This window comes from Pseudopodoces humilis, chromosome 5 (genome assembly GCF_049639895.1).
Source record: "Pseudopodoces humilis isolate 2021_Gansu_Grassland_sample_001 chromosome 5, ASM4963989v1, whole genome shotgun sequence".
NCBI classification, from domain to species: Eukaryota; Metazoa; Chordata; class Aves; order Passeriformes; family Paridae; genus Pseudopodoces; species Pseudopodoces humilis.
Window position 1 is genome coordinate 12,242,290 of NC_142204.1, and position 26,561 is coordinate 12,268,850.

The 26,561-nt window shown below is 47.1% G+C and overlaps 1 protein-coding gene across 1 annotated transcript; it reads left to right on the forward strand.

Annotated features, from left to right (window-relative positions):
* The first annotated feature begins 14,704 nt into the window (after nt 1–14,704).
* Nucleotides 14,705–25,623, forward strand: LOC148184275 (uncharacterized). Its single transcript, XM_088055090.1, has 4 exons — nt 14,705–15,236; nt 16,901–17,046; nt 17,319–18,404; nt 25,549–25,623. The coding sequence occupies exons 1-4, from the start codon at nt 14,705–14,707 to the stop codon at nt 25,621–25,623; spliced, it is 1,839 nt and encodes a 612-aa protein (XP_087911216.1).
* The last annotated feature ends 938 nt before the right edge of the window (nt 25,624–26,561 follow it).

Here is a 26,561-nt window from a genome sequence, read left to right on the forward strand (position 1 = left end):
GAATTGTAACAGGAACTTCGCTCTCTTGTGTTTTCTTACTCTTACTCTTACTCTTACTCTTACTCTTACTCTTCCCACCCTCTTAACCCTCTTGATTCCTCCCACCCTCTCGTTTTCTCCCCTCTCTCTCTCTCCCTCTCTCTCTCCCCCTACTCTTTTGTTTCCCCTCTCTCCTAAGCCTCCCTTGCTCTCCCTGCTCTCCCCTCTCTTGCTCTTGATTCCTCCCTCCCCCTCTTTAACCTCTATTCTCCCTTTCCTCGCTCCACTCTCTCAGCCCCTCCCTGGCCACGTGGACGCCGAGGCTGGCAGCGGACAAGGGTCTCTCCCCGAGGGTACGGAGGAGCCCTTTGGGCCCGAGATCCTGGCTCTCCCCTGGAGAGGAGATACTTCTCTGTGAGAGAGACACAATGTGTCGCTCCCAGGGGTCTTTGAGTTAGATATGTTAAACTGTTGTGTTTCATTGGTGTTCCCCCCTGCTGTCCCACCCCAATACAGGTATCTCGGGCTTTCCCCCACCCCTCTCCTTCCCCATAAATATCCCGGGTTTTCCCCTGTTTGGCAGATTCCCTGTTACCGGCACCCTTTGCCGAAGCTCTGCCTGAATAAAGGCTTGTGCCTCGGTGGAACGCTGGACCAGCTTTCTCGTCCCTGCTTCCTGTGTTGCCTGCCTGCCGCCGCTGAGCTGAGCTGAAATCACTGAACTACTACTGAGCTGAGCTGGAATCACTCGACTGCTCGAAGCTGCTCACACGCGCTTCGGCCCAGCCTTTCTCAGGGCTGTCTCTAGAGAAGTCGCGGTGCTCCGGGCTTTCCGTCGCCGCGGCAACTGGCGACCCGAACGTGGGGGCTTTGAAGAAGCTCCGAAGAAGCGTCCACTCAAAGTTTTAGCTGCGAGGCGATTCGCCGTTTGAGCCACCCCGCCTCAAGGAAGCTTGCTTGCGTTCTAGCAAGAAGCGATCCAAGAGGCTGCGGCCGGGACCCTCGTCTGACCATCTGGGGCAAGGAAAGCCCCTGAGGACCGGCTGCCAGGTGACCACCCGCCCAGCAGCTTTTTTTTCGCCCGCCGGCATCTGCCGAAGAGAAATTGGAACTGTATCCCGTGAAAGGTTTTTTTTTTTTCGGGCTTTTTTTTTTTTCTTTGCTGTTTTACTGCTGGGTGGGGAGTGAAAAAGGATGGGGAATGAGTCCTCTGTACGGAGACTGACCCCACCTGAGAGGGACTTTTATATCCAAGTTGTAACTACCCTAAAAGCAGGAAATTTTAAGTTTTCTAAAGGGGATTTAAAAAGATTTATTCATTGAGTTTTTAAACATTTTAGGATTAATTCGGACTCTGCTAAATCAGGAATTTTTTGGGATAATGTGGGAAGAAAGTTATATACAGTTCAAGCTAAAGGGGATTTTTCTGTTGCAAAGTTTTTTCCTGTGTTTCAAAATATTATTTTCTCATTGGAAAAAGAGGGAAAAAAAGAAGAGGGAGTTTTGGGTCCCCAGTTAAACCCCCCCAACCCCGTCAGCCCCTCCAGGTGTCCCCAAACCCCTTTTCCTATCTGAGAGTCAGTTGGGGGGTGGATGTTGCCCCCGGGCACAGGGCTGCTGCCGTCTCTCTGACGCCTCCCTACTGTCTCTCTGCCCGTACCAGGGCAGCAGTGGCCATGCTGCTCTGGGCCTTTCCTCTACCCTCTCCCCTATGCCCTCACACCCGGTTGTGTCCCCCCCAATTCCTAGTGTTAGCACAGCTGGCGCTGGCCGCGTGGCCAGCCCCGCCATTTTGTCCCACTCCCACCCCGGTTTTCCCGCCTTCACCCCTTCTCTTCCTGCCGCGTCCTGCTCCCCCTCCCCCCGCACTGCGTCGTTGGGTGTAACCGCGTCAGGCCCTGCCCCATCCATCGGGAAACCTTTCACTGTCGCGGGCCCCGCTCCTGTCCCTTTGTGCCGGGGCCCCATCCCCAGCGGCGCGCCCGCTCCAGGGTCCCAGTGCCCCGGAGGTTGGGACGGCTCCGGCCGGAGCGGGGCCATCCCGGCTGCCCCACCCGGCCACAAAAGGGCCAGCTCTAGGCACCCGAGCCGGCCCAGCGCTGCTACCAAGCGCCCCCCATCTCCACTAGGAGATGAGAGCAGTGAATCTTCTTATTCAGACTCTGAGTATGAAGACCACTGGGCTGAGGTGCAGAGGGAAGCCACACGGGCGGGGAACTCAGCTCTGTCCCTGAAAATACTTGCCTTTCCTGTAATAATGAGGAGAGACAGGACAGGGGCACAAGTTGCTGCATGGGAATCCCTTCATTATAGGGAACTGCAGGAACTTTGCAAAGCTGCAGAGGAACATGACAGGAGTTCACATTTTTTTAAACACATGCTGGAAGCCTCCTTCTCTGCCCACGTCATGGTCCCCCATGACATCAAGAATATTATGAACTGCCTTCTCTCTCCAGCAGAATACATGTTGTGGGAGAGGCAGTGGAAGAAACATTTAAAGCAGTTATCAGATGTTTATGCAAGAGATGCTAACAGACCTAATTTTACTTTAGAGCAATTAGCAGGAGAAGGAGATTTCCAAAAGCCCCGAGATCAGGCCCAGGATCTGCCTGAAGCAGCTTTACAGGATATAGCTAATGCTGCTAAGATATCTCTTTTTACCACCCCTGATCATAAAGTGCCAACACAGTGCTTCACCAATATTAAGCAAGGGGCAACTGAGTCTTTTATTAAATATATTGATAAGTTAAAAGTGGCCATTGAAAATGTTATAAATTTGTATTGTGATATTGGCTTTCGCAGATGAATATTATATGTTAAATACTTTTTAGCTATGTATGTACTTTTTTCTTGCTAACAAGTCTTAAGCTTAAAAGAATTTCCTAGGTACCAGGCAAGGAAACCCCAGAGGGCAAGGACAGTGGGGCCCAACTCTTACAACGAAACAAATAGAAGCCAAACTGTTATCAAAAAGCCAGTACCAGGACGTGGGCAGGGGGGAAAGATATGCTCAGCTTGCCCTCAGAAGAATGATGGGGGCCCAGACTCTTATCAACAACTGACCATCTGCAGAGAAAAGGAAACCAGACTCCAAAAGAAATGCTGACCAGCAAGATAATTGATGACCAGACAAAAAAATTATGATGACAAGCAGAAACTGAGACTGGTGCAAAGCATGATCCAAGAAGTCGGAAGCCAGGAGGGGACATGCCTTGAAATATGCAATAACCCCTCACAGCAAGGATGGGGATAAAAAGGAGATCCCTGGATACCAGGTGTGCTCTTGGTCAGCGCGCCAAGGCACCCGTCCCGTTTTAACCCTTTGCTTTAATTTCTTAGTCTCCTAATTGTCTTTTATTTATAGTAAATTATTTTAATAATTTATTAAGTGAATCTCCGTTTTTAAGAATTTTTGGGGGGCTCGTCCGGATAAGCACCTCACCTCTAGGACCACACCCCACCAACCCGGAGAATCTCAGAACGGGGAAACAAGGCGCGCCCCCTCGCTGATTCAGCAGACCCCCGCTCCGTTCTCCTAGCGTGGGCCAAGCGGCTGCAGGTCACAACCCCTAGGACAAGAAGGAGAGTGAATAAAGCAAAGGAAAGGGGAAAAGCTCCCTACGCAAAAAACCAAACCCCGCCGCTGGTATTTTTTGCTAGCCATAATTCTTGTGCACGAAGACCCAAAGAAAGAAGACGGATTGTAAGTAATCGTTTGGGGGAGCGGGAACGGGGGGTTGCAAGATACCCCCTGGGGTTACTGGGACTACACTGGTCTCAGGGGAGGGGTTAGCCCCTCGGAAAAGGAGCCCAAGTTTTCCTTCCTGCACAATCCACTGGGAAAACAGAGTAAAATGTGGATTCTCTAAAACCTTTGTCAAGTTGAGGATAAGATCCAAGAAATATGGACTTAAACTGCCAAATTGAGGAATAATCCCAAGAAACTTGAGGATATTGACATATTAACACAGTGCCCAATGGGGCGTTAATATTAACAAGTAACTGGGGAAGTAAAGAGCACGCTTAAGTCTTGCTGTTACTGGGTGGAGTTTGAATGAGACAATGTGAGAATGCGAAAAAGGTGTGATTGTTGTGTAAAGTTTGTTTTGTTTGTTTGTTTGTTTGGTTTTTGAATTGTGTTGCTAAAAGAGGAAAGGTATCTCTGTGCTGTGCTGGAGTAAGAGTGAACACGGGTCCGATGTTTCCTTCCCACACGGAACTATATCACGTGGGGACACATGGATGATTTGGCTTCCCCTCCCTGCGAGCTCCTGTCATGGAGCCCCCGGGGGGGGGGCAAAAAAACCAGAACGAACTGGGATTTTGTACCCCAGGAGAGGCGCCGCGGGGGTTGCTGTATCAAATTCTGTTTCTCGAGTCAGCCAGAGCCATGAAGGCGGGTCCTGGGGTTCTGGTCTCACATATGAGTAAAAGGAAAGAAGAAGCAAGGTTATTCTTTAGGGAGATCTTCCTCCGCGCACTTTCCTCCCCCCCCCCCGGGCACAAGAGCGCCCGCTCTAGCTTGCGTGGGAGGGATCTATCCGCTTTTGGGTAGCTGGGTATGGTGGTTCAAATTCAGCGTTTGAAGTTGTTTGATTTTTTTTTTTTTTTTTTTGGTTTTTTTTAGAAGTAATATTTTGTGGCCCCAACGTGGCGGCGGTGAAAAAGGGTTTTCCTGGAGATGGTGCTCCCAGGGCTTACTTACTTCTCTTACTTACTTAGCTAATAAAACTCCCCACTCTTACTACTCTCCCTCCCTGCCGAGCTATTGGGACTTTTGGGACTGAAGGTATGGGCGGGTCAGCCCCTCATTGATGCAAGGGAACTAACTTCCTGGGAAGCTTGGAGCCTCCGGCCGTGAGTCGGGGGGGGTCGGGGGTCCGCGGGGGGGCGGGGGCGGGGGGGGGGGGGGGGGGGGGGCGGGGGGTCTGGGGGGGGGCCGGGGTCGGGTCGGGGTTCGGGGGGGGCGGGGGTCGGCGGTCGGCCGGGGGCGGGGGGGCGGGGGGGGGGGGGGCCGGGGCGGGGGGGGGGCGGGTCGGTCGGGGCGGGCGGGGGGGCGGGGCGTAGATCCGGGGGTCGGGGGGGTCGGGGTCGGGGGGGGCGGGGCGGGGGGTTCCGGGTCGTCGCTGGGGGGACCTGGCGGGGCGGGGTCGGTCCCGGAGAGGGGGCGGCGGGGGGGGGGGTGGGGGGCGGCCCGGGGGGCCGGGGGGGGGGGGGGGGCGGGGCGGGCGGGGTGGGGCCGTGAGTCGGGGGGGGTCGGGTCGGGGGGGGTCCCGGGGTCGGGTTCCCCGTGGCCGTGAGTCCGGGGTCGGGGCCGTAACCCTGATAAAGAATCAGCAAGGCTCGGAGGGTGGGTGCCCTGAGGGGATAATTCAGAGAAGCTCAACAATACCTCTTATTGAGTAAAGAGAGAGGGCAAGGAAGGGGGAAGGGGGAAGGGGGGGCCCCCCCGTAAAAGGAAGGAGGGGGGGGGGCCGGTGGAGGGGGGCCGAGGGCTAAGAAGAAGTCCTTTTATTCGGCTTGGTGCCCCCCCTTATCCTTCTGGTTTTAAGAAGGTCCTTCTTTTCTGATAGGTAGTCCTTTTTCGTTATTCTTATTGGTGCCCGGCCGGGTTTTTGGCCGTTCTTTGGTTGCCGGGGCCCCGGGGCGGGGGGGGCGATGGGATTTCTTTAGCGTTGGGGGGGGGGTGGTTGGGGCCGGCGGGGCCCGGGGCCTGGCGCTGCGCGGGCCCGCGGGGGCGGGGGCGGGCCGGGGGGCCGGGGGGGGGGGGGGGGGGGGGGGGGCGGGGGGGGGGGGGGTGGTGGGAGGGTTGGGGGGGGGGGGGGGGGCCGGAGGGGGGGGCGGGATGGGTCCCGAGGGCGGGGGGTGTGGGGCCCGTGCGCCCTGCGGGCCGGCGCGCGGGGGGGGGGGGGGGGTGTGGGCGTGGCGTGGCGCGGGGGGGGGGGGGTGGCGGGGTATGGCGGGCGGCGACTGAGCGCCGGGCGGTGGGAGGGGTTTGTTGCTGTGGGGGTTTTGTTTGGGGGGTGCCACTTGGGGGTGGTATGGCGTTTGTAGTTAGGGGGGGAGTGGCGCGGGGGGGGGGGCGGGGGGGGGGGGGGTGTCGGGGGGGTGGTTGGTGGGGTAGGGGGGGGTGCCGGGGGGGGGGGGGGGGGGAGGGTGGGGGGGGGGGGGGGGGGGGGTCGGGGTGTGGGGGTGGGGGGGGTGGTGCGGGTTGGGGTGTGTTGGGGGGGGGGGGGGGGGGGGGGGGGGGGGTGGGGGATAGAGGGGGGGGGGGGGGGGTTGGGTCTCTTGGCGGGGTGGGTGCGGGCAGGGGGGGGGGGGGCGGGTGGTGGGGGGTGGGGTTGCCTGGTGTAGGGGTGGTGAGGTTGGGCTGAGGTTGGCTGTTAGTTGGGTGGTATGTTAGGTTGGTTTTTTATATGGTACTGGTGGTTTTGTGTATACACGGGGAGTTTGACAGAAGACATAATGGATAATGAATGATAGGAAGAAACACTAACAATCTTTAATTTTCCTAATCTTTTATAGGTTCATGTAGGTGGCACAATGATATGCTGAATAACACTACCCATGATAGTACTCAACAAGTGAACGGAAACGCAACATGCTCTAGCGGAAAATATCAAAAAGACACAAGTAAATCTATTGGCAGTTCTGAGCCTGAATCCTTCATCTTAAACAGGCACGCCTCTCTCAGCGCCAAGACAGCCCGCAGAGCTGTGTTTTTAAGTGGCTTGCCGGCAGGCTGGATAGAACGCTACAGATGCTGGTATCGTGATTCCCTGCTCCAGGCACAGGGGGAATCCGGAGGAGCTCTCAGTGACTCCTGGAACCTCCAGAAGCTGTTGAAACAGGCCGGGAACATGCCAATGGTGAGAGAGCCAGGTGAGTCCCCTCTGGGACCCAGGTTTTCTAGGCCGGGTCCTTATGAGACCTTGGCACATTAGTTCCTGTGATTCCGAGAGTAAGGACTGGTGTCAAACTGTCTCAGAGAGCTTTTTCTTACCAGAATGTGTGAGTTAGATAGGAGCAGTACGTGTATTGGTATGCAGCTCCAAACCAAGGGAGCTGCAAGTAGCAAGCCTTTGTTTTAACCGGGTTCTGAGAGAATTCCGTGTATGAGATGGTGCTGTGGGCTTCTGCAGCAGTAAGCAGTGTCGTAATTAAATTTTGAGATTTTCAGGAGAGCAGAGAAGCTTTAGAGAAAGCTTAGAAAAAATTTCCAAGAAAATGCATCCTGGGAGAAAGTGGAAAAAGAAGTAAGCTTCTGTTTTGTTTTTTTTTCTTGAGTGACTGCAAATATTTATTTTTGTAGAAAACAAACCCATTTCTTAGATGCCTTCTAAGTTCTTTTTACTTTAGTGAATATCGTAATATTTTGGTGGTTTGATTTAATTTAAAAGCAAGTTACAGTAATTTGCATAGTAGTCTCTTCTTAAGGTGAAAAACTTATCAGGCCTGTCAATAAGTTTGTGAGACTGTTAGCCCTATTTTGTTTGTGTCCCGTGCCTCATGGGGCTCAGCCATGGATCTTTAACAGCAGAACCCGGTACCCAGCCTAAAAGCAAATCCTATGGATTTTTTGTAAAATCTTTTTACTGCTGCTGAAAATTATTTTGTCTCGCTTTTTCACAATATGAAATGCTGATCATCTCTCTGATTATTTCTAAAAGAGTTATGTGATGGTGGTATAAGTGAAATCAGGCTCCGATCTGCCATGATTTCTTGATCTTTTTTTAATTGCCAAGAAAAGCACGTCTCTAGAGTGCTTGTGTTGTTTTGCAGAAGCTGTTGCTTAGTTACAGAAGCAGAAGTGGACCATTAAAAGATTAGAATAAGATTGTTATGTTTCGAATTGAGAAGAGAATTGTGAGACTCTAAACTTGGTCTATTTAAATAAGTTCATTGTTTTTTAGAGATGAATCTTAATTTTGGTGAAATAGAAGAGTTAGAAACAATTGTAAGACTGGTTCTTGGCTATGATTGTTCATAGTAATAAAGCTGCAAGTACTGTTGAAACATAAATGTAAATGTTTTTTTTTTTTTTTTTGTCAGAAACTTGTCAATGTATCTAAATTACTAGAAAAAATAAAAGGAACCTGAATCATATGTTTTCTTGTCATAAAAAGGTTACACTAAGATTTATTCACATTAAGGAGCAGTGTGAGAAGACTCCTTGTACTTGTAGAAGAAAATTAGAGAAGAATGATGTCTGTGTCCTTCATTTCTAGCTGACTGAAGTTCTGTTCAAGCAGTAGAAATAGTAATTGCAGGTTTGGTTTTAGTTGGTAAAAGTGCTGGCTTATCTGACTGGTCACTGTGTCAAGCGCCTTTGGGTTTTGGGAGATCCCCAAAAAGGGAGGTGTTAGGATTTTGTAGTTGATCTAAAGCAAAGTAATTTGTGTATGGAAATTCTGGAGAGATGTAGTGGGAAAAGAGTGCGAGATGAAGTGGCAGAGAGAGAGAGAGGTTGCGATGCCTTTCATTAGAGTTAAAGATTTTTAAGAAAGAGGAATGAGAAGAGTCCCTTGTTGGCTCCGAGAGTGTGCACTGGCTTGTGAGGAGAAAAAAAAAAAAACAAAAAAAAACAAACTTCAAGCTCGATTAGAGGTGAGAAATTGTGCCCGAAATAGGAGATGTTAGGAGCATCTGGAGCGCCTGGGTTTAGGAGTTGCTAAGTTTTAAGTGTTGTTTTATCGCTTTTATGTAAAGGCGGCTGCAGCAGGACCCGTCCCCTGTGGATGGCGAACAGCAGGGCCCGGTGTGGCGGCTCCCGGTCCTCTCCCACCCGATGTGAAGGGTGCAGAACGCGGTTCGTGAAGGGGCGCTGCTGGAGCGGGGAACCCGCCTTGTCCCTGTGCCAGGGTCACGAGGGTGCGGGGTGGTCCGGCAGAGCTCAGCCGGACCGGCAACGGTGCGTGGGGTGTGGTTTTGGTGCTGAGGAGCGAGCTGGCCAGCAGAGGAGCCCAGACCAGAGCACTGTGGATCCGGGCACTGCCCTCGGCTGTGGTGGGAGCTGATGTGTTTGAAACATGCCAGTCCTGTGTGTGAAAGGAGGCACAAGCAGGGAAAGAGGGGGACACGAGCTGTGCCCTAGGTCAGCACGCGAAGCCCCTCCCTGCAGAGCGAGCTGCTGAAACAGCCTGCTCGGCCAGAGCTGCGGCAGCAGGATGGGGAGAGAGAAATAGTCCTGAAAACGCTGTGAATGGGATAGAAGGAACGGATACAAAGGAAGAAGAAACAACCGGTGTATGATGAGACCAAAGCAAAAGTAGTCTAGCTCGTTAGGTTCTGAAAACCTCATCAAAGTGTTTTAATTTCCTTGAAATAATATCTCTTTTTATTTTTTTTCCCTTTTCTTTCTTTACTCTTGTTGTTAAAAGGAAGGGGATTTAGTTTCTAAGAAACCGATTAAAGAAGTTTGTGAAGCTAAACCAAGTAAATATTAACCAAATGGTAAAGGTAATAATGTAACTTTATTTGAAGTCAAAACAAACTCTATGCCTTTCTTGTTTAACTAATTTGAACGCCGAAAGATATTGGCTCCTATGTTTAACGGTTAAATTTCGCTTAACCCAAGAATTTTAAAGAATACTGATGGGAAAATTTTATGTGATGTTTTTCATTCTCTCCCTGTGTTTATTAAGAAATTGTTTTCAGGTACACTGATAATTAGGCAGAGAAGCTGCAATCTGGAATCAAAGAGTGAAGATTGGATTCAACCAAAAAGATCAAAAGATCTGAGGACTGAACCTGGAAACACCCAAACAGGGTGATACAAACTGGACTCTTGGATAGAGGACGGCGGAAATGAACTGAAACAGAATCCAAATGAACACCAAGGAATGAGCTAAGAATCCACGCCTAACTAGAAGTAAGACCCAAGCCTTATCAGTAGTTTCAAGTACCTGCTGGACAAGTTCCTGGGACACAATTCAATACCACCTTTGGGAGGAAAAAATCCCACTCCAAACAGGAGGACTGGGGCAGTTCAGTCGGGAAAACCCTCGTATATTTTTACTTTTGTCAGTGATTTGTAATAAAGGTAGGGGGGAGAACCACAACTTCCATCAGTGGCCACATCATATACCTTGTCTAAAACACCCCAATATGGGACATGCTATCTGGAGTTAAATATAAGTGTATAAATTCTAATAATAGGTATAATGGTTCACAATTAAGCCCACTCATTGCAGGAAGTGTTGGTTGCCAATCTATTAAGAATAACTTAGAAATGATGAACTTTTTTTTACAGATGGGAAATTACTAGTGCGTGTTGAGTGGGAAGTACCTGAGAACGGTGGGAAACTGCTGCTAAAAGGTGTCAAAAGAAATTTGCTTGGAAATTACAAAAGAGGAAGTGACAAGGGAAATAGTGGGAAGACAAGACTGACCCTACAACTCGGCCCAGCCCCCGCCCCCTATGGGAGATCCCTCCGGAGCACCCCCCCACCCCCCGGCCCCCCCCCCCCCCCCACGGGGGGGGGGGGGGGGGGGGGGGGGGGGGGGGGGGGGAACCCCCCATGGGGGGGGGGGGGGGGGGGGGGGTGTTTTTCTGAATTATAATGATGGAGATGCAACCTAATAGCAGTTTGGTGGGGGTTGTCATACTGGACACCTATTATGTCCCTTCTTCTTCACTTATCCTTTTTCCCCTTTTGACCACCAGCAAAGCCAGTTACAATGCGATCAAAAGCTCTACATGGAAGACACCGGTTTTCTTTCTTATTACCCACCATCCAATATCAATAGGTCACTGCTATAACCCATCCAAGTTAATGCGTGGATACATAAATGGGAAAAAATATGGATCACAGAAACTTAGGAGTCAGTGGTACTAAGATTGATATACATTTGCCCAAAAGAGGAAAAATGATTTGCTCACGGGGGCGGTCAAGAGAAAAAAACCCAAGAATTGAAAAAAGAGCAAGTGATAAGAACAAAAGATAAAACCAACACAGATAACCTAAACCTAACCTTTACCTCTACGTCAGGACCTGTATGCAGGGCTCCAAACAGCAATTAAAAGGGAAATAGATATCTCAAGACTAGGGAAAAACCTGTTTGTGGATTAGGGAGTGATAAGTAAAGAACTTAACATAAACGAACTGCTGGGTCTTGTGAAGGAGCCTTGATGACGAAGGAATGGTCCATGGAAAGGTAGAACATAGGCCCCGGTGGTACTCCTTAAGTGAACCGGACCAATATAATAGGGGGACCAACCAGAAAGATGGATTCCTAAAGTTCAACAGTGATAGGGGAAGAATGTTTATGGCGAACTGGTAAGGAAAAAAAATATATTAAAGAAAAAGGGAAAACTCCCTGGAAAAAGGTAATAAGGTTTAGCAATGGAACTTTCTACATGGTGGATCCCAAAGAGCCAACTCTGTATTGGACTCAAGGAAAAGTAAAAGAAAAGAATTGTGTGTAATGGGATAATCGAACCAGACTCTTCAGAATTGTAAATGGTTAAGGGAGAAATCCTTACTCTGGAATCCCAGTAAATATCTAAATTTGGGGAAAAATATAAATTCAACAGAAAAATGACTATTAGAAGGCTCCAAGATGGCTTATTTTGGATATGTTAGAAAAGTGCATACCCAAAGCTCCCATCGCAATGGAAGGGAGTTGTACTCTGACGAGACAGAAATCAGTTGGGGGTGTTTAGTTTTGGAAGTCCTAAAAAGAAATAAAAGAGAATGGTTTATTTGAGCACCTCAAAAATGGAGATAGAAATGGCCCCCTGAAACGCATATTGGAAACATCTTGGGCACAAGAATTGAAGTTGAGGATATCGAACCCCAATTTTTGCATTATGAAACTCCAAGCTGTTGTAGAAATCATAACCTATAAAACAGCTGGGGCTATGGAACTAATAGCCAGTCAGAGATGAAAAGCCAGAGCTTGCAATATATCAGAGTAAGTGGCTTTAACTAATTATTTTTATCAAAAAGTAGGGGTGTTCTGTAAAAAAAAAAAAAAAATAATAAGAATGTTGTTTTCATGACAATAAAAATGCCATTCTAGATATCGCCAAAGATCTCAGAAAAATGGCCCATGTGCTGTTCAAAAAATGAAATGCAGTAATGACCAAAAAATTGATGGGATAATGGTTTGGGGATAGAGTAGTAGAAGCTAAAGCTTCTTCCCCTTTGTAGCAGTGCTACAGCTGGTTTAATAGTTCTTCTTTGTTTAATCCCTGTTTAATTTGGCTGATTCACCAATATAGTTCAAGCATAGCAAATGCTATAGAACCTGAAATTAGCTACATCTAGAATGGCAAAAACAAAACAAAAACAAAAAATCATAGTAATTAAGAAAACAGAAATAATGAGACAAATCTGTTGAAAGAGCTAAATTGATTTGTGAATATATGAACCGAGTGCTAGAAGCTAGAAAACAAGAATTATTGCACAAGCCAATGATTTATAAAAAAAAGAAGAGGAGGGGTTTGTTATAAATTAGTATTGTGATATTGGCTTTCAGCAGATGAATATTATATGTTAAGATACTTTTTAGCTATGTAATGTACTTTTTTCTTGCTAACAAGTACTTTAAGCTTAAAAGAATTTCCTAGGTACCAGGCAAGTGAAACCCCAGAGGGCAATGACAGTGGGGCCCAAACTCTTATCAAGAGAACAATAGAAGCACCACCTGGTTATCAAAAAAGCCAGCTACCAGGACGTGGGCAGGGGGGAAAGAAAGCTCAGCTGCCCCTCAGGAAGAAGGATGAGAGGGCCCAGACAGCTTATCAACAACTGACCATCGCAGAGAAAAGGAAACCAGAAAAAAAAACTCCAAAAGAATGCTGACCAAGCAATATTATAATGATGACGCACAAAAAAATTATGATGACAAGCAGAAACTGAGGACAGGTGCAGAAGCATGATCCAAGAATAGCGGAACCAGGGAGGGGACATGCTGAATATGCATTAACCCCTCACAGCAAGGAGGGGATAAAAAGGAGATCCCTGGGATACCAGGTGTGCTCTTGGCAGCGCGCCAAGGCACCCGGCCGTTTTAACCCTTTGCTTTATTTCTTATGTCTCCTAATTGTCTTTTATTTATATTAAATTATTTTAATAATTTATTAAGTGAATCTCGTTTTTAAGAAAAAGCAGATAGAGAGCCCACAGGTGCAAAAGGAATTATTAGTAAAAATAGCAATGGCCAATGCTAATCCAGAGTGCAAAGCAGTTTTGCGAGCCTTCCCACTGGACCCCGAACCAACCATAGATCAGATGGTTGAAGCCTGCACCGAACACTCCTCTGCCTCAAGTGAGAATACAATGGCACTTGCAGTGGCTAAAGGAGTGGCAGAGGCGATATCTGGAGCTTATGCTGCAGACCCCAATAGAAATTGTTGTTTTAATTGTGGTGAGCCTGGACATTTTTTCAAAGACTGTCCGGAGAGACATTCTATACAACCACCAGCCCACCAACGGTTCCCCAGACAGAACTGGCATTCGGGAAACTTCAAGCAGAGTGCGGAACGGCCCCGCGCTTCGACATCAAATCAAATGCCGCACCGCTCCACCCCTCCTGCCAAACCCACCATCCTGCCTCCACAGGGACCCCGATATTAAGCCCAACAGGTGGAGCGCTTCAGATGGGAACCCGGCATCAACTGGTAACTCGACTCTCTTTACATATGAAGGGTGACTGTATTTACAAAGTCCCCACAGGGAAACGTGGACCACCAAGCGGTCCCTCTAACATCTTAATGCTTGGGGATTCTACCAGCTGTCCAGGGCAAATTCATACTATTCCTGAGGTCCAGACTATATACCCTGGAGATGAAATTTCCATCTCTCTGACCTGCATAGACCCTCCTTATTATTTAAAGGAACAGACTCCTGTGGCACAGGCCTTTTTACTTCCTAGTGACTGCCCAGATCATGTTCCCCTCAACCCCAGTGCTATGTGGACACAGGCTGTGGGCTCCTGCAAACCCATCGTGGACTGCAGCCTGTTTTGTTATGGGGAAAGAATTCAGCGCCCAGGAATGATAGACACTGGAGCAGATGTTACCATCATCGCCCGCTCCAAGTGGCCAGACAATTGGGAATTACAACCTGTTGCAGGCATGATTTCAGGAAATGGAGGGATGACAGCTTCCATGAGGAGCAAACGGAATATTGTTATCGAAGGACCTGAGGGACAAATGGCAACCATCAGGCCATTTGTGGTGAGAGCACCAATCACCCTCTGGGGACGGGATCTCCTGTCCCCGGGCTTCTCTGCGGATTCCCAGCAGGGATTTTTAGTCGGGGTCACTGAGAAGCGCGCCATGCCTACCATCCCCCAACTCACCTGGAAACAGCACCATCCAGTGTGGGCTGATCAGTGGCCCCTATCTGAGACCAAACTGCGTGCACTGGAAGCCCTTGTGGAAGAGCAGTTTGCCAAGGGCCACATCACTGAGTCCAACAGCCCTTGGAACTCCCCTGTCTTTGTCCTACGCAAACCAGGCAAGGACAGGTGGAGACTCCTTCAGGACCTCTGGAAGATCAACAAAGTCATTGAGGACATGGGACCCCTCCAGCCTGGCATGCCCTCCCCTTCAATATTCCCCCGGGATTGGAAGCTGGCTGTCATTGACATCAAGGACTGTTTTTTCAACATACCACTCCATCCTCGGGATGCTCCCAGATTTGCATTCTCAGTTCCTTCTCCAAACAGACAAGCACCTTTAAAAAGGTACCATTGGCTGGTCCTTCCTCAGGGGATGAAAAATTCTCCTACCATCTGCCAATGGTACGTGGCCCACATCCTGTCACCTGTGAGGACCCTGTTCCCAGATGCCATCATCCTCCACTACATGGATGACATCGTGGTTTGTGCTGCTGACTATGACTATCTGCACTGGACTTTACAAAAAACTATCCAGACAATTGAGGACTCTGGATTTGAGATCCGTGAGGACAAGATCCAGCACACCTGCCCTTGGACCTACCTGGGACTCCAGATCTGTGAGCGGACCATCGTGCCCCAGCAGCTGACCATTAGAGACGACCCTAAGACCCTGCGGGACCTACATCAGCTCTGCGGGTCCATCAACTGGATACGCCCTCTGCTTGGAGTAACAACAGAAGTCCTTGCACCCCTCTTCAACCTGCTCCGTGGCAGTGAGGCCCTCGACTCACCACGCTCCCTCATGCCGGAGGCCCGGGAATCCATCACCAAGGTCCAGGAGGCCCTGTCTTCACGGCAAGCCCACCGGTATGAGCCCAGCCTGCCCTTCCAGCTGGTTATCCTGGGTAAGGCCCCGCGCTTACACGCGCTCATTTTTCAATGGGACACTGCATTGAAGGATCCTCTCCTTATCATCGAGTGGATTTTTACACATAACCAGCCCACTAAAACTATTACCACCCTGCAGGAAATCATGGCTGAACTCATTAAAAGAGCTAGAGTCCGTCTGCACTCTTGCAGCCTGTGAGTTCACCTGCATCTTCCTCCCATTGGCAACTGGAAGTTTGGAGCCTTTGCTCCAAACCAATGAGAGCCTTCAGTTTGCTCTCGATAGCTATTCAGGCCAAATTTCTATACACCCACCTGGCCACAGACTTTTCAAAACCACATTTAATTTGGTCCCCAAATCATTACAGAGCAAAACACCGCTCCAGGCCCTGACGGTTTTCACAGATGGCTCAGGGAAATCCCACAAGTCAGTCATGACTTGGAAGGACCCCAGGACACAGAAATGGGAGTCTGATGTCCAAGTGGTCGAGGGATCACCACAGATTGCTGAATTAGCAGCTGTTGTCAGAGCTTTTGAGAAATTCCAAGAACCTTTCAATCTGGTGACTGATTCGGCTTATGTGGCTGGAATAGCTATGAAAGCAGAACATGCATTTCTAAAAGAGGTCTCTAACCCAAATTTATACCAATTGCTTTCTGAATTAGTATATCTTATCTCTCACAGAAAGCAACCTTACTATGTCATGCATGTGAGGGCGCACACTGACCTCCCAGGTGCCATTGCCGAAGGAAACAGGAGGGCAGACGCCTTAGCCATGCCTGCTGAGGCAGCCAATGTCCCTGACATTTTCGCACAAGCGAAATTGTCCCACCAGTTCTTCCACCAAAACATGCCTGCACTGATGAGAATGTTCAGACTACCCAGAGACCAAGCTAGAGCAATAATTGCCACCTGTCCTAATTGCCAATCGTTCCAATACCAGTTGTTAACTCCGGGGTTAACGCCCAAGGACTGAACAGCTGCCAGATATGGCAAACTGATGTCACTCACGTCCCGTCCTTTGGGAGAGTCAAATACGTACATGTCTCCGTAGACACCTTCTCTGGTGCAGTGTTTGCCTCAGCCCATGCAGGAGAAAATGCCAAGCACACCATCCGACATTTTCTCCTTGCTTTTGCTACCCTGGGAGTCCCAGAACAAATTAAAACAGACAATGGACCTGCTTACACCTCTCACAAACTAAGAGACTTTTTCAATGAGTGGGGGGTGAAACACACCACGGGCATTCCTCATTCCCCTACAGGGCAATCAATAGTAGAGAGAACCCACCAAAACCTGAAAAGAGTCCTTGATCACCAGTGGGGAGGAACAGAAATCATTCCCCACATTGAGAGGCTCTGTAAGGCTCTATATGTCATGAACTTTCTAAATTGCTCATCTACAGAGCCTGACCCCCCTGTAATTTGGCACTTCTCTAATTCAACTCATGCCAAACTCACAGAGAAGCCGCCAGTGCTGATCAAGGATCCTGAATCACAACTGACATCGGGACCTTTCCCATTGATTACCTGGGGGAGAGGGTACGCGTCTGTGTCCACACCATCAGGACCTAAGTGGCTCCCAGGGAAAAATGTGAAACCTTATTTAGGCCCTACAAACCCTGCACCAGATTCAGAACTTTCAAAGTCTCCTGAGACCCACACAGGTCCAGAAAAACAGCAGCCCACTGCAGCCTGGAAACGGAGACATCGTTGGAGTCCACTGAACTGACCTGCCACCAGACCAACAACCAGACAGAGGCCAAACCGTCCTGCTACCATGGCCGCAACAAGACGACTGCCAACGTCATGCCTGACACCGTGACAGTACACAGGTCTTCTTAACTCCCTCCCCTTTCCCCTTCTTGCCCTCGTTGCCTAGCCCAAATTGTTAGTTTGTACCAAAGTGCACCTCTGCTACTGCTGGTGTCGGGTCATGTGCCCCCAATACACAGAATAACCTCGCTTATAATTGTTTTGGGTTTTTTTTTGTTTTCTTGTTTTTTTTTAAAGAGGGGGGAGACAGGAAAGGAAAGGGAGAAAGAAAATAGCTCCCCCACCTCCAAAAATCAGAGCTAATCTTTTATGTCCTATTGTAGAAAATGGAGAGCAAAACCATCCTTGAGTTCCTGATGCTCCTGATTATCTGGATGCTCCTGAAAACATCAGCTGTGGATGCCTGGCTAGTAGCACAGCCCCAGGAGAACGTGTGGATCACCCTTGCAAAGACGCTCCAACAAGACCACATGTGCTTGTCTATGGGCAGTGCCACCAACCCTCTGTCATCCTGCCTGGTAGGGATTCCTTTAAAGCCCCATGAATATCCTTTCACAGGGAAAGAACCCAACCCAGTAGACACTTGGGATGAGTGGACAAAGATCTTGCCCCATGCACCAGAGGAACCCCAGGAATTAGAGCTTTTGGGATCCTCCAAAGCTACCTATTGCATAAATTTTAATTATCACCCAGTAGCCAATGCATGGCCTGCCTCGAAATACCAAAAGGCAATTAAATCAAGGAAAAATGTGACTCCCAACAGTAAAATTTACAGTCAGTCCAAATGGTGCAATTACACCAGCAGCACACGATCCACCTCCTCTCACTATCCCAGAGTGCTGCCCCGGGGAGTGTTCTTGATCTGTGGGGATAGAGTGTGGGCAGGAATCCCTTCCCGACTCTGGGGAGGTCCTTGCACGCTTGGACAGCTTACCATCCTCACTCCAAATTCAACTCTAATACATGATTGGCTGAAAAAGAATGAATTGGCCCGCCAAAAGAAAGATCTTGCCCAATTAGATGAAAATTGCAATAGCCAAATTAAAGATTGGTCCTACACAAAGAGGGTGGTGATGTCAGCATTTTTGCCGTGGGCAGCTGCTGCTAAAGCCCTTGGTGAGCTTTCTCACCTGGAGTGTTGGCTTGGTAAGCAGGCCAACCGGACCTCCTCTGTCCTGAGTGACCTCCTGACAGATGAAGAGACTGTTAGGCATGCTACGCTACAAAACCGAGCTGCCATAGACTTTCTACTCCTGGCCCATGGACACGGCTGTGAGGAATCAGATGGTTTGTGCTGCTTTAACCTCTCCAGCCCCAGTGAAGGCATCCACGCCCGCATCCAGAGACTCCAACATGCAGTCCAAAAACTCCAGGCTGAAAAGGAGCCCCAGTGGCTTGAAGACCTTTTTGTGAGCTGGGGACTCGAGAGATGGGTTGCCTCCGTCCTCAAGAACATTTGTTGGGTTTTCTTGATTGTTATTATCTTCCTAAGTATGTTTTCATATTTTAAGAAGCTATCAGCTAACTCTCTAGGGGATGCCTTTTTAATAAGTAAAGAAGGGGGAGTTGTGGGTACGGAGGAGCCCTCTGGGCCCGAGATCCTGGCTCTCCCCTGGAGAGGAGATACTTCTCTGTGAGAGAGACACAATGTGTCGCTCCCAGGGGTCTTTGAGTTAGATATGTTAAACTGTTGTGTTTCATTGGTGTTCCCCCCTGCTGTCCCACCCCAATACAGGTATCTCGGGCTTCCCCCCACCCCTCTCCTTCCCCATAAATATCCCGGGTTTTCCCCTGTTTGGCAGATTTCCTGTTACCGGCACCCTTTGCCGAAGCTCTGCCTGAATAAAGGCTTGTGCCTCGGTGGAACGCTGGACCAGCTTTCTCGTCCCTGCTTCCTGTGTTGCCTGCCTGCCGCCGCTGAGCTGAGCTGAAATCACTGAACTACTACTGAGCTGAGCTGGAATCACTCGACTGCTCGAAGCTGCTCACACGCGCTTCGGCTCAGCCTTTCTCAGGGCTGTCTCTAGAGAAGTTGCAGTGATCCGGGCTTTCCGTCGCCGCGGCATCTCCCTCTCTTTACCCATATAATAAATTGCTTATACCTGAACAGCTTGACCCTGGAGAAGTCTCTCACTGTGAGTGAGTGTTTTCAACTACAATAACACATAGGGAATTATGAGTATGTTCCCAGTCACAGTGCAGGGATAGATGAGTTTTTTGGTCCTCAACTCTCTTACCTACCGAAATAAGAGCACTTTCCAAGTGCTAATCTAACTTCTAATTTCTAATCTAGCCATTATTTCTTTATCAGTGTTTTCCTGTGTTTGTAATTCTTTTGTGATATTAGTTAAAGCCTGTCCCATGATATGGGTAGTTTGAATGGAATGAGTTAAGGCAATGACAGCCACATAGGCTATGGTTAATATGATTATGGCAGGAACAATAGCAAAGATAAACCAACCCAGAAATTTGTGAACTCATTTCTTAGTTGTTTGGATCTCCTCTTGGACTATTTGAGACAGTTGCAAGAGACCATCCTGTCCTTCCAAAGCCTGAGTCATATTTACAGGTAGCCAAATTTCAGATCGTCTTTTAAATGGAAGGAGGACAGAAAAGTTACACATATCTCTGTAGGTTATACATGATTTGAAAACAAAAGAATCAGATGATAAAAAATATAAACCATTTCTATAATCTACCGAAAATCATTAGCTAAAGCAAAAACATACAGGTGTGAAGTACAAGTCATTAATAATTGTTCCTCTAGCAGTGTCAAATTAGCAATTGCTGCATTCTCATCTAATTTTGCTTGGTATATTCTATTGCCAAAAGCAGGTAACAACATTTTCCATGACTGTTTGTGTACATGGAACTGAGTATTACTTAAATAATATTGAATTAATGATCCTGCCATCCCACCATCATGCCAAACAATAGTGCAGTTTGCCTGTTGGGATGGGAGAATGGTTGCATTGGTCCCACTTTCTCTAAAGATACCATGTAGTCTCCAATCAATTACCCTCCCACACTGTAAGAATTGTTATTGTAGCCATTGTCTTATACACTACGTCAATTCCAACTGCCTTATATCGGAGATGGGTATAAAAGGACCTCAGGAAATGAGGTGGAGTGGCATCCACAGATTTGTTGGAGGTAGACGGAATGGCCAGAAATGTAATAGCAGTCAATTTCCTTGCATTCTCTGAGTGTACATCTATTAAATGCAATTGCAAAGAAAATTAAGCACAAGGTAAAGAGGTACTTGTCCTACTCCATGTTAAGTATATAACAGGTGGTAAATCAGTAACAAAAGTAGTGTTACTGTAATACAATATGTATCTACAATATCCTGATCCAGGGGAGGAAGCCAGGTTCCTCCTACCTATTCTGTTCCACTGTTGTTGAGGGGAGGCTGTAGATCCTACCAGGTGAGAGGCTGAAACAGTGGAGGTTGAATGATGTGGGCGCAGTAGATTCTCTCTTCTGCCATTTGATGGCAGTACAGCAGAAAGATGTCAAGGTTAAATGTTGTCATCCTTGGCTGGATTTGATGAATCTTGCCAGGAGCCAGTATGGTCCTGTAGGTAAAGAAACATCCATAACCTCCTCCTCAAGCTAAAAGTGGAACTGGACCTTTCCAATGTAATGACCGCTATGTACATCCCTGTATGTAATTTCTGGGTGAACTTTTTCCCCATGAGTGGTCTGACCCAGGAGCCTTTTATGTGCAGTTAAGTTGTCTCTAGTGGAGAAATTCAGAAAATTTAAAACATAGGTTGCTTTGTCAAGCTGCTCTTGAGGGAGCATTCCTATTTTATCCTTTATGATATATATTTAATATAATATCCATTTTTGTTTTTGTAGCATGTTTTCCAATGTATAATGTGCCCTTTCCACTATAGCTTGCCCTGTTGGGGAATGGGCAATACCAGTGACGTATTTGATATCTCGAGCATGGAAGAATTCTTGTGTTTCATGAGATGTATATGCACATCCATTTTCTGTTTTTATCTGCTGAGGGACACCCATTGTGCTGAAGCATCTCTTGATTTCTCACCCTTGTGTGCTGTTGCTACTATGAATCTGGAAATGGTATCAATAGAAACATGGACACATTTAAAAGTCCCAAAGCTCAAAACGTGTGTTACATCTGTTTGCCAAATGTCATTAGGTTTCAACCCTCACGGGTTTGTACCTAAATTTGTGGCAAAGAAAGAGTCTGCTGACATTGTGAGCAAGTATTCACTACATCCCGTACTTGTAGCAAAGTCAGATTGAATTGTTTTGCCAGTGCTTGGGCATTTTGATGGCAGAAATAATGAGAAAATGTTGCCTGCCCTAAATTTTTGTGGTATGGTGACTGTCATGGCAAGGGCATCTGTCCTCGCAGTACCTTCTACTATAGGTCCAGGCAGAGCAGTGTGTGACCTAAGGTGCAGGATGTAGTATTCATGAGACCTGTGAAGTAAAAAGCTGTACAGAGTGGTTAATAACACAAAAAGATCTTTGTTAGAGACTTCCTTCAGGAATGAGTGCTCAATTCTCTCAACAATTCCTGTAATCTAAAGAGAATCACAAACAATGTTAATAGGTTCCTGTGAAAAAGAGCAGTGTTTCTAGCACAGCTGCCAGTTCCACTACCTGGGTAGATCCAGATTGAAAGGTTATTGAATGTTCCCACTTGTGGACATGATTTACTGAGCCTGAGAGAGTTTTCAGCCTGTCAGTGGATGATCTGTTCCCAAAGGAAAGTTTCTGGAGAACGTGTTTCTTTCAAGGACTGTTTTTTGTAAATAAGTTTTTGGTTCCCAGAACAGTATTATACAGATGTCTTGAGTGTTTCTCTTGTTCCACCAATGGAACAAGAGAGGTGTTGTTCCCTTTACTAATCATGTTAAACCTGTATCATAACACCTTATAAAAGGGGATGAAAACCCTGAAATAAAGCCTTCTGCCTTCTGCCTTCTTTGGATGAAAAACCTCTGGCTGCTGTGATTGAATCCACGCTCCTATTTCATGTCTACTAGTGACACCCACTGTCTCTTATCATTTCTCCACTGGGTGACGGCTTTGTGTGTCTTTCCTGATCCGTCAGTGAAAACAGTCTTTGCATCAGGGACTGGAGTTTGTTTGTAGTCACCGTTGTTGAAAGGGGAGTTCCTTGAAGGATTGTATTAGGTCATGTTGAGGCATCTTGTGAAAAAAAATTGTCCATTATAGTCAGCAAGAGCAATTTGAAATTACTCTGAATCCTTGAGCAGATTCTCTAATTCTGCTGCAGTAACAGGGAGATGGACTGCTGGATCATATCCTGTCAGGCTCTGGCATCAAAGTCATCCCACTGACAGCAGTCAAATAAGCATCTCAAGTTGAGTGGTTACAGTTTTTGAAAAGGTGTGTGGCAAAAAACCCACTCTAATAACCAGAGACAATGTTCCTGCACATCACATTGACAAATAAAAGGCATGGGGTTGGAAAGATTGCAGAATCCCCAACAGTCGCAAGGGCAAATCTGGGTTTTGACATGTGGCAAAGAACTTACTGATTTTATCACTTACAGTCTCTATAGATTTTTGGCTGTTTTTGTCAACTGCCATGGGGAAAAGAGATCTGGGTCCCCATTTAACAATGGAAATAAGGGGGATAATTGCTTTGTGGTGATTCCCAATAAAGGGCAAATCCAATTAATGGTACCTAAAAACTTTTGAAAATCATTCAATGTGTTCATTCATTCAATCTGGTTTTAGGGTCACTGGCTATGGGGTGACAGTTGTCTTCAATAATTTAAACCCCAGGTATTTCCAGGGAGGTTGTTTGGATTTTTTCTGTGGCTATGCACAAGCCTCTGCTGGCAAGTGTTACCTTTAAAGCAGCAAGACAGTCACGTAATAACGGAGAATTGTCAGAAGCAATTAGTTTTGTCCTTGTAGTGATACAGCAAAATAGATGGTTATTTTTGCTGTACTGATTTTGTCACTGAATGACAAATTGACAGATAGTAGGACTGTTTTTCATACCCTGAGGTAGCACAAGCCAGTGGTATCATTCCATGGGGATCTCATGATTGACAGAAGGTAAAGAAAAGGCAAATTTAGGTGTGTCATCAGGATGCAAACGAACTGTAAAAATGCAGTCTTTTAAGTCAATTATCACTAATTCCCAGTGTTCTGGAATCATTGTGGGGTTATGTATTCCAGGCTGCAATGTTCCTTATAGGTAAAATGACTGCCTTGATTGCCCTGAGATCCTGTAAAAACCTTCACTTTCCTGATTTCTTAAAATAAGGGGAAAAATAAAATAAATTACAAAATATAAATTACAAAAATAAGTGTCTTCCAGGGGAAGGAATTATATGAACCAAATGTAATTGTTCTTGCACAAGGATCCGGGCTTGCTGAAGCTACTCATTTTTCAGGGGCCATTGATTTATCTAGATCAGCCTATTTGAAAGCCAAGTCAGTTTAAGAAGCAGCTTTTCATCAATGGCCTCTATCAAAAATGTGTTGAAATGATCAAACCCCATTGTGTCATCAGGTGCACCCCCACAGAGTTGGTGGGATCAGGAGTACATACAGTCACAAGGGAGTAGTCTTGCCCTCCGGTCTGATGATTTTCAGCTTCCTAGTGGACTGCCAAAGAATCTGCTGACCTCTGACGCCTGCTACAATTGCTGCTGAGGGGACCAGGGGCCACTCCAATGGCCAGTCCTTTTGGGATACGATGGAAACATCTGCTCCAGTGTCGACTAAACCTGTGAAAGGCTTGAATTCTATTTGACAAGTAATGATTGTTGTACCCCTAAAATATTTGTGACCAAAATATTTGTGAGGTGCCTGTGCTCCCAAATCCTCTTGCATCTCATTGCTGTTGTAAAGGTCGGTGCTGAATAGGAAATTGCTGGCAGTGGTATTAATTGTGCCAGTCTGCTCTCCTGTGCCACAGTACAGGGAGGATTAGGTGTCCAAGCCATGATTTTAATTTCCCCTTTCTAGTTGGCATCAATGATTCCTGGCAATATAAACAGTCCTGTGCGGGTGGTAGAGGACCATCCCAGGAGTAAACCAAGTGTTTGAAAAGGCAGTGGCCCACACACAGAGGTGGGCAGCAGGTGAACCAAGGTATCATTAAGGGTTGTGGTAGTGTTGATGGCCATGGCACTCCCAGTGGTACCACTTGCAAGGCTTCTGCTTGTGTTTGTGTCAGATTGAGTGGGGCCCTGTTGGGGCACTGGACCCCAGCATGCCCCACTTTGAGTTTCCCTACTGTGGAAGAAGGTTGCCATGTTTGTCATATATAGACTAGCATTGATTGCTCCAGTAAAGCCCTTTTTTGGCAGTGAGGACAGGGTTTACTGGGCCTTTTATTGCCCCTTTGGCCCTTTGGACATTGCTTCCTGGTATGTCCTAGCCCCACCCGCATTCAAAGCACTTAACAGCTGTTCTGGCCACTTGCAGCTGTTGGGCTATTGAAGTAGCAATTAGTTGTGCTTTAAATTGTTCCAAGACGATATTTGTGCATGCCTTGATAGAATCACAAAGTTCAACAACAGCATGATTACAAATTGAGTCCAGGGCTTTTTTACAGTCATTGTCAGCATTTTCGTAAGCAAGAGATTTTAAGACAGCATCAGCTGCTTCTTGAATATCAATTTTCTGTCTAACCGCGAATTGTAATCGATCAATGAATGTAATACATGGTTCCTGAGGCTCCTGCCTCACAGCAGCAAAACCAGACTCCAACTTTTTTCTATCAGGTACCTTTCATAGTGCTCACATGGTAATAACAGTAGACTGATCCCATGCTTGGGGGGAGAGTCTTAATTGAGCCCAAACAGTCGCATATACATGTGTAACAGAGAATTGTGATCCAGTGATACTGATGGATGGTTGTTGATTACCATTATTCAGTGCCTGAGTTTGAGCCAAATCTACAAATTCTGTCCACCAGAGTATTGTCCTCCTGTCAAAATTGTCTTAAAAAGAGATTGCCAATCCAGTGGTAACATAGTATGTCCTTCCGCAATTGCATCCAATAAATTTGTAGTAAAGGAGGAGTGTAAACCATTTTCCGTCACCAATCTGCACAGTTCGTTACCATCTCATATGATAAGCTGTTCATTATGCGGGTTTTGATTATGATATACAACAGGCATTGCTTGAAAGAATTTAATATCGCCCTCCTCCAACGTTTGCTCTAGCATTTCTGTATAAACCTTTCTGGCTCAGGTCCTATAGGTGGTATTGTTTCCTCTTTATAGTCACTAGAGGAATAGGACAAGGTATAAGACAGTGGTAGAATATGTGAAATACTTGCTGCAACCTTTTTGCATGCTATTTATAGTATTTCTTCTGCACTAGAGGCTGCTGCAGCCACAGCACATATTGGGGCTAAAGGACGATATAAATCTTGTTCTTGTCCACAATCAATAGGACCAGGATCAAACAAATCATTTTTCTCCAGGTCATTATCCTCAGGTGATGTTTCATTAATAAAAACAGAATCTGATGGCGGAGCATCCCCAAGGGCATGATCTGCTTCCTTAAATTGTTGCAGAGCCGAGTATACCACACGCCAAGTAATAACATCATCAAGGTGGACATTGTGATGAGAAATTTGGTGGGTTGGTAAACATTCACCAACCTTTTGCCAGTGAGTAAGGTCATAGGAAGCATCTGATGGATACTAGGGACAAAATTGTTTGACCCTTTTAAGTAATTGGATGAGGCTTTGGGGTTGGAGTTTATAACTTTGTTCCCTGGTGATGTGCAACAGTCAGTCTTTATGCCATTTTTGGGATTTCATTGCACTTCGCCCCATTATAAGAAATGCTGCCCACCTATTCACAAAAGTCTAACTTGTTCTATAGCCAGTGATGAAAGGAGCTCCTTTGTGATCAGCTGAACACACACATGCTTGATTCAGTCAGGTTACACCACTGGACTGGATCACAACAGTAGCACTGAAGTCCCTGTAAATTGGGAGCCATTTGTTGGTGTATGAATGAGAGACTCACAAGCTGAGAGCAAAATGAAACTGTTCATTGCAGAGTTAAGACAGTACTTAGTATGAGAATCTGTTCATTCTTTTGCAAGTGTTATAAATGCAAAGGCAGATTTGGGTTAAATAAAAACAATGTATTATAAAACAATTTTTATAAAAAAAATAAACAATGAGGGAAAACCACAATAAAACAAACAGCGCAGCGCTGGGTGGACAGGGGTCTATACCCAAAGGTATAGGTGTTCCCAAATCCACGAAGGAGGGTAAACTGTCCGGGGTTTTTATAGGGATTTTTAGCCTTGAGGCCAAATTCCAGGCAGGCACCATTCATCAACAGTCCTTGATTGTCGTATGAATTGATTTCCTGGCGTTGGAGAATAGAGTCGAATGGACGTCCGGACCGAGTCTCCTCATATGTAAAGAAATTCTGAGTGGCTCTTGTGGTTCAGGCCATCCGGATGGGATGGCTGGATCCGGGTTGGAGCTGATGGATATTTCGGTTGGATTTTTCCTTTTGTTTACTTGATGGCTTCCCCCAACGGTAGCCCGCAAGGCGAGGTGTTCAG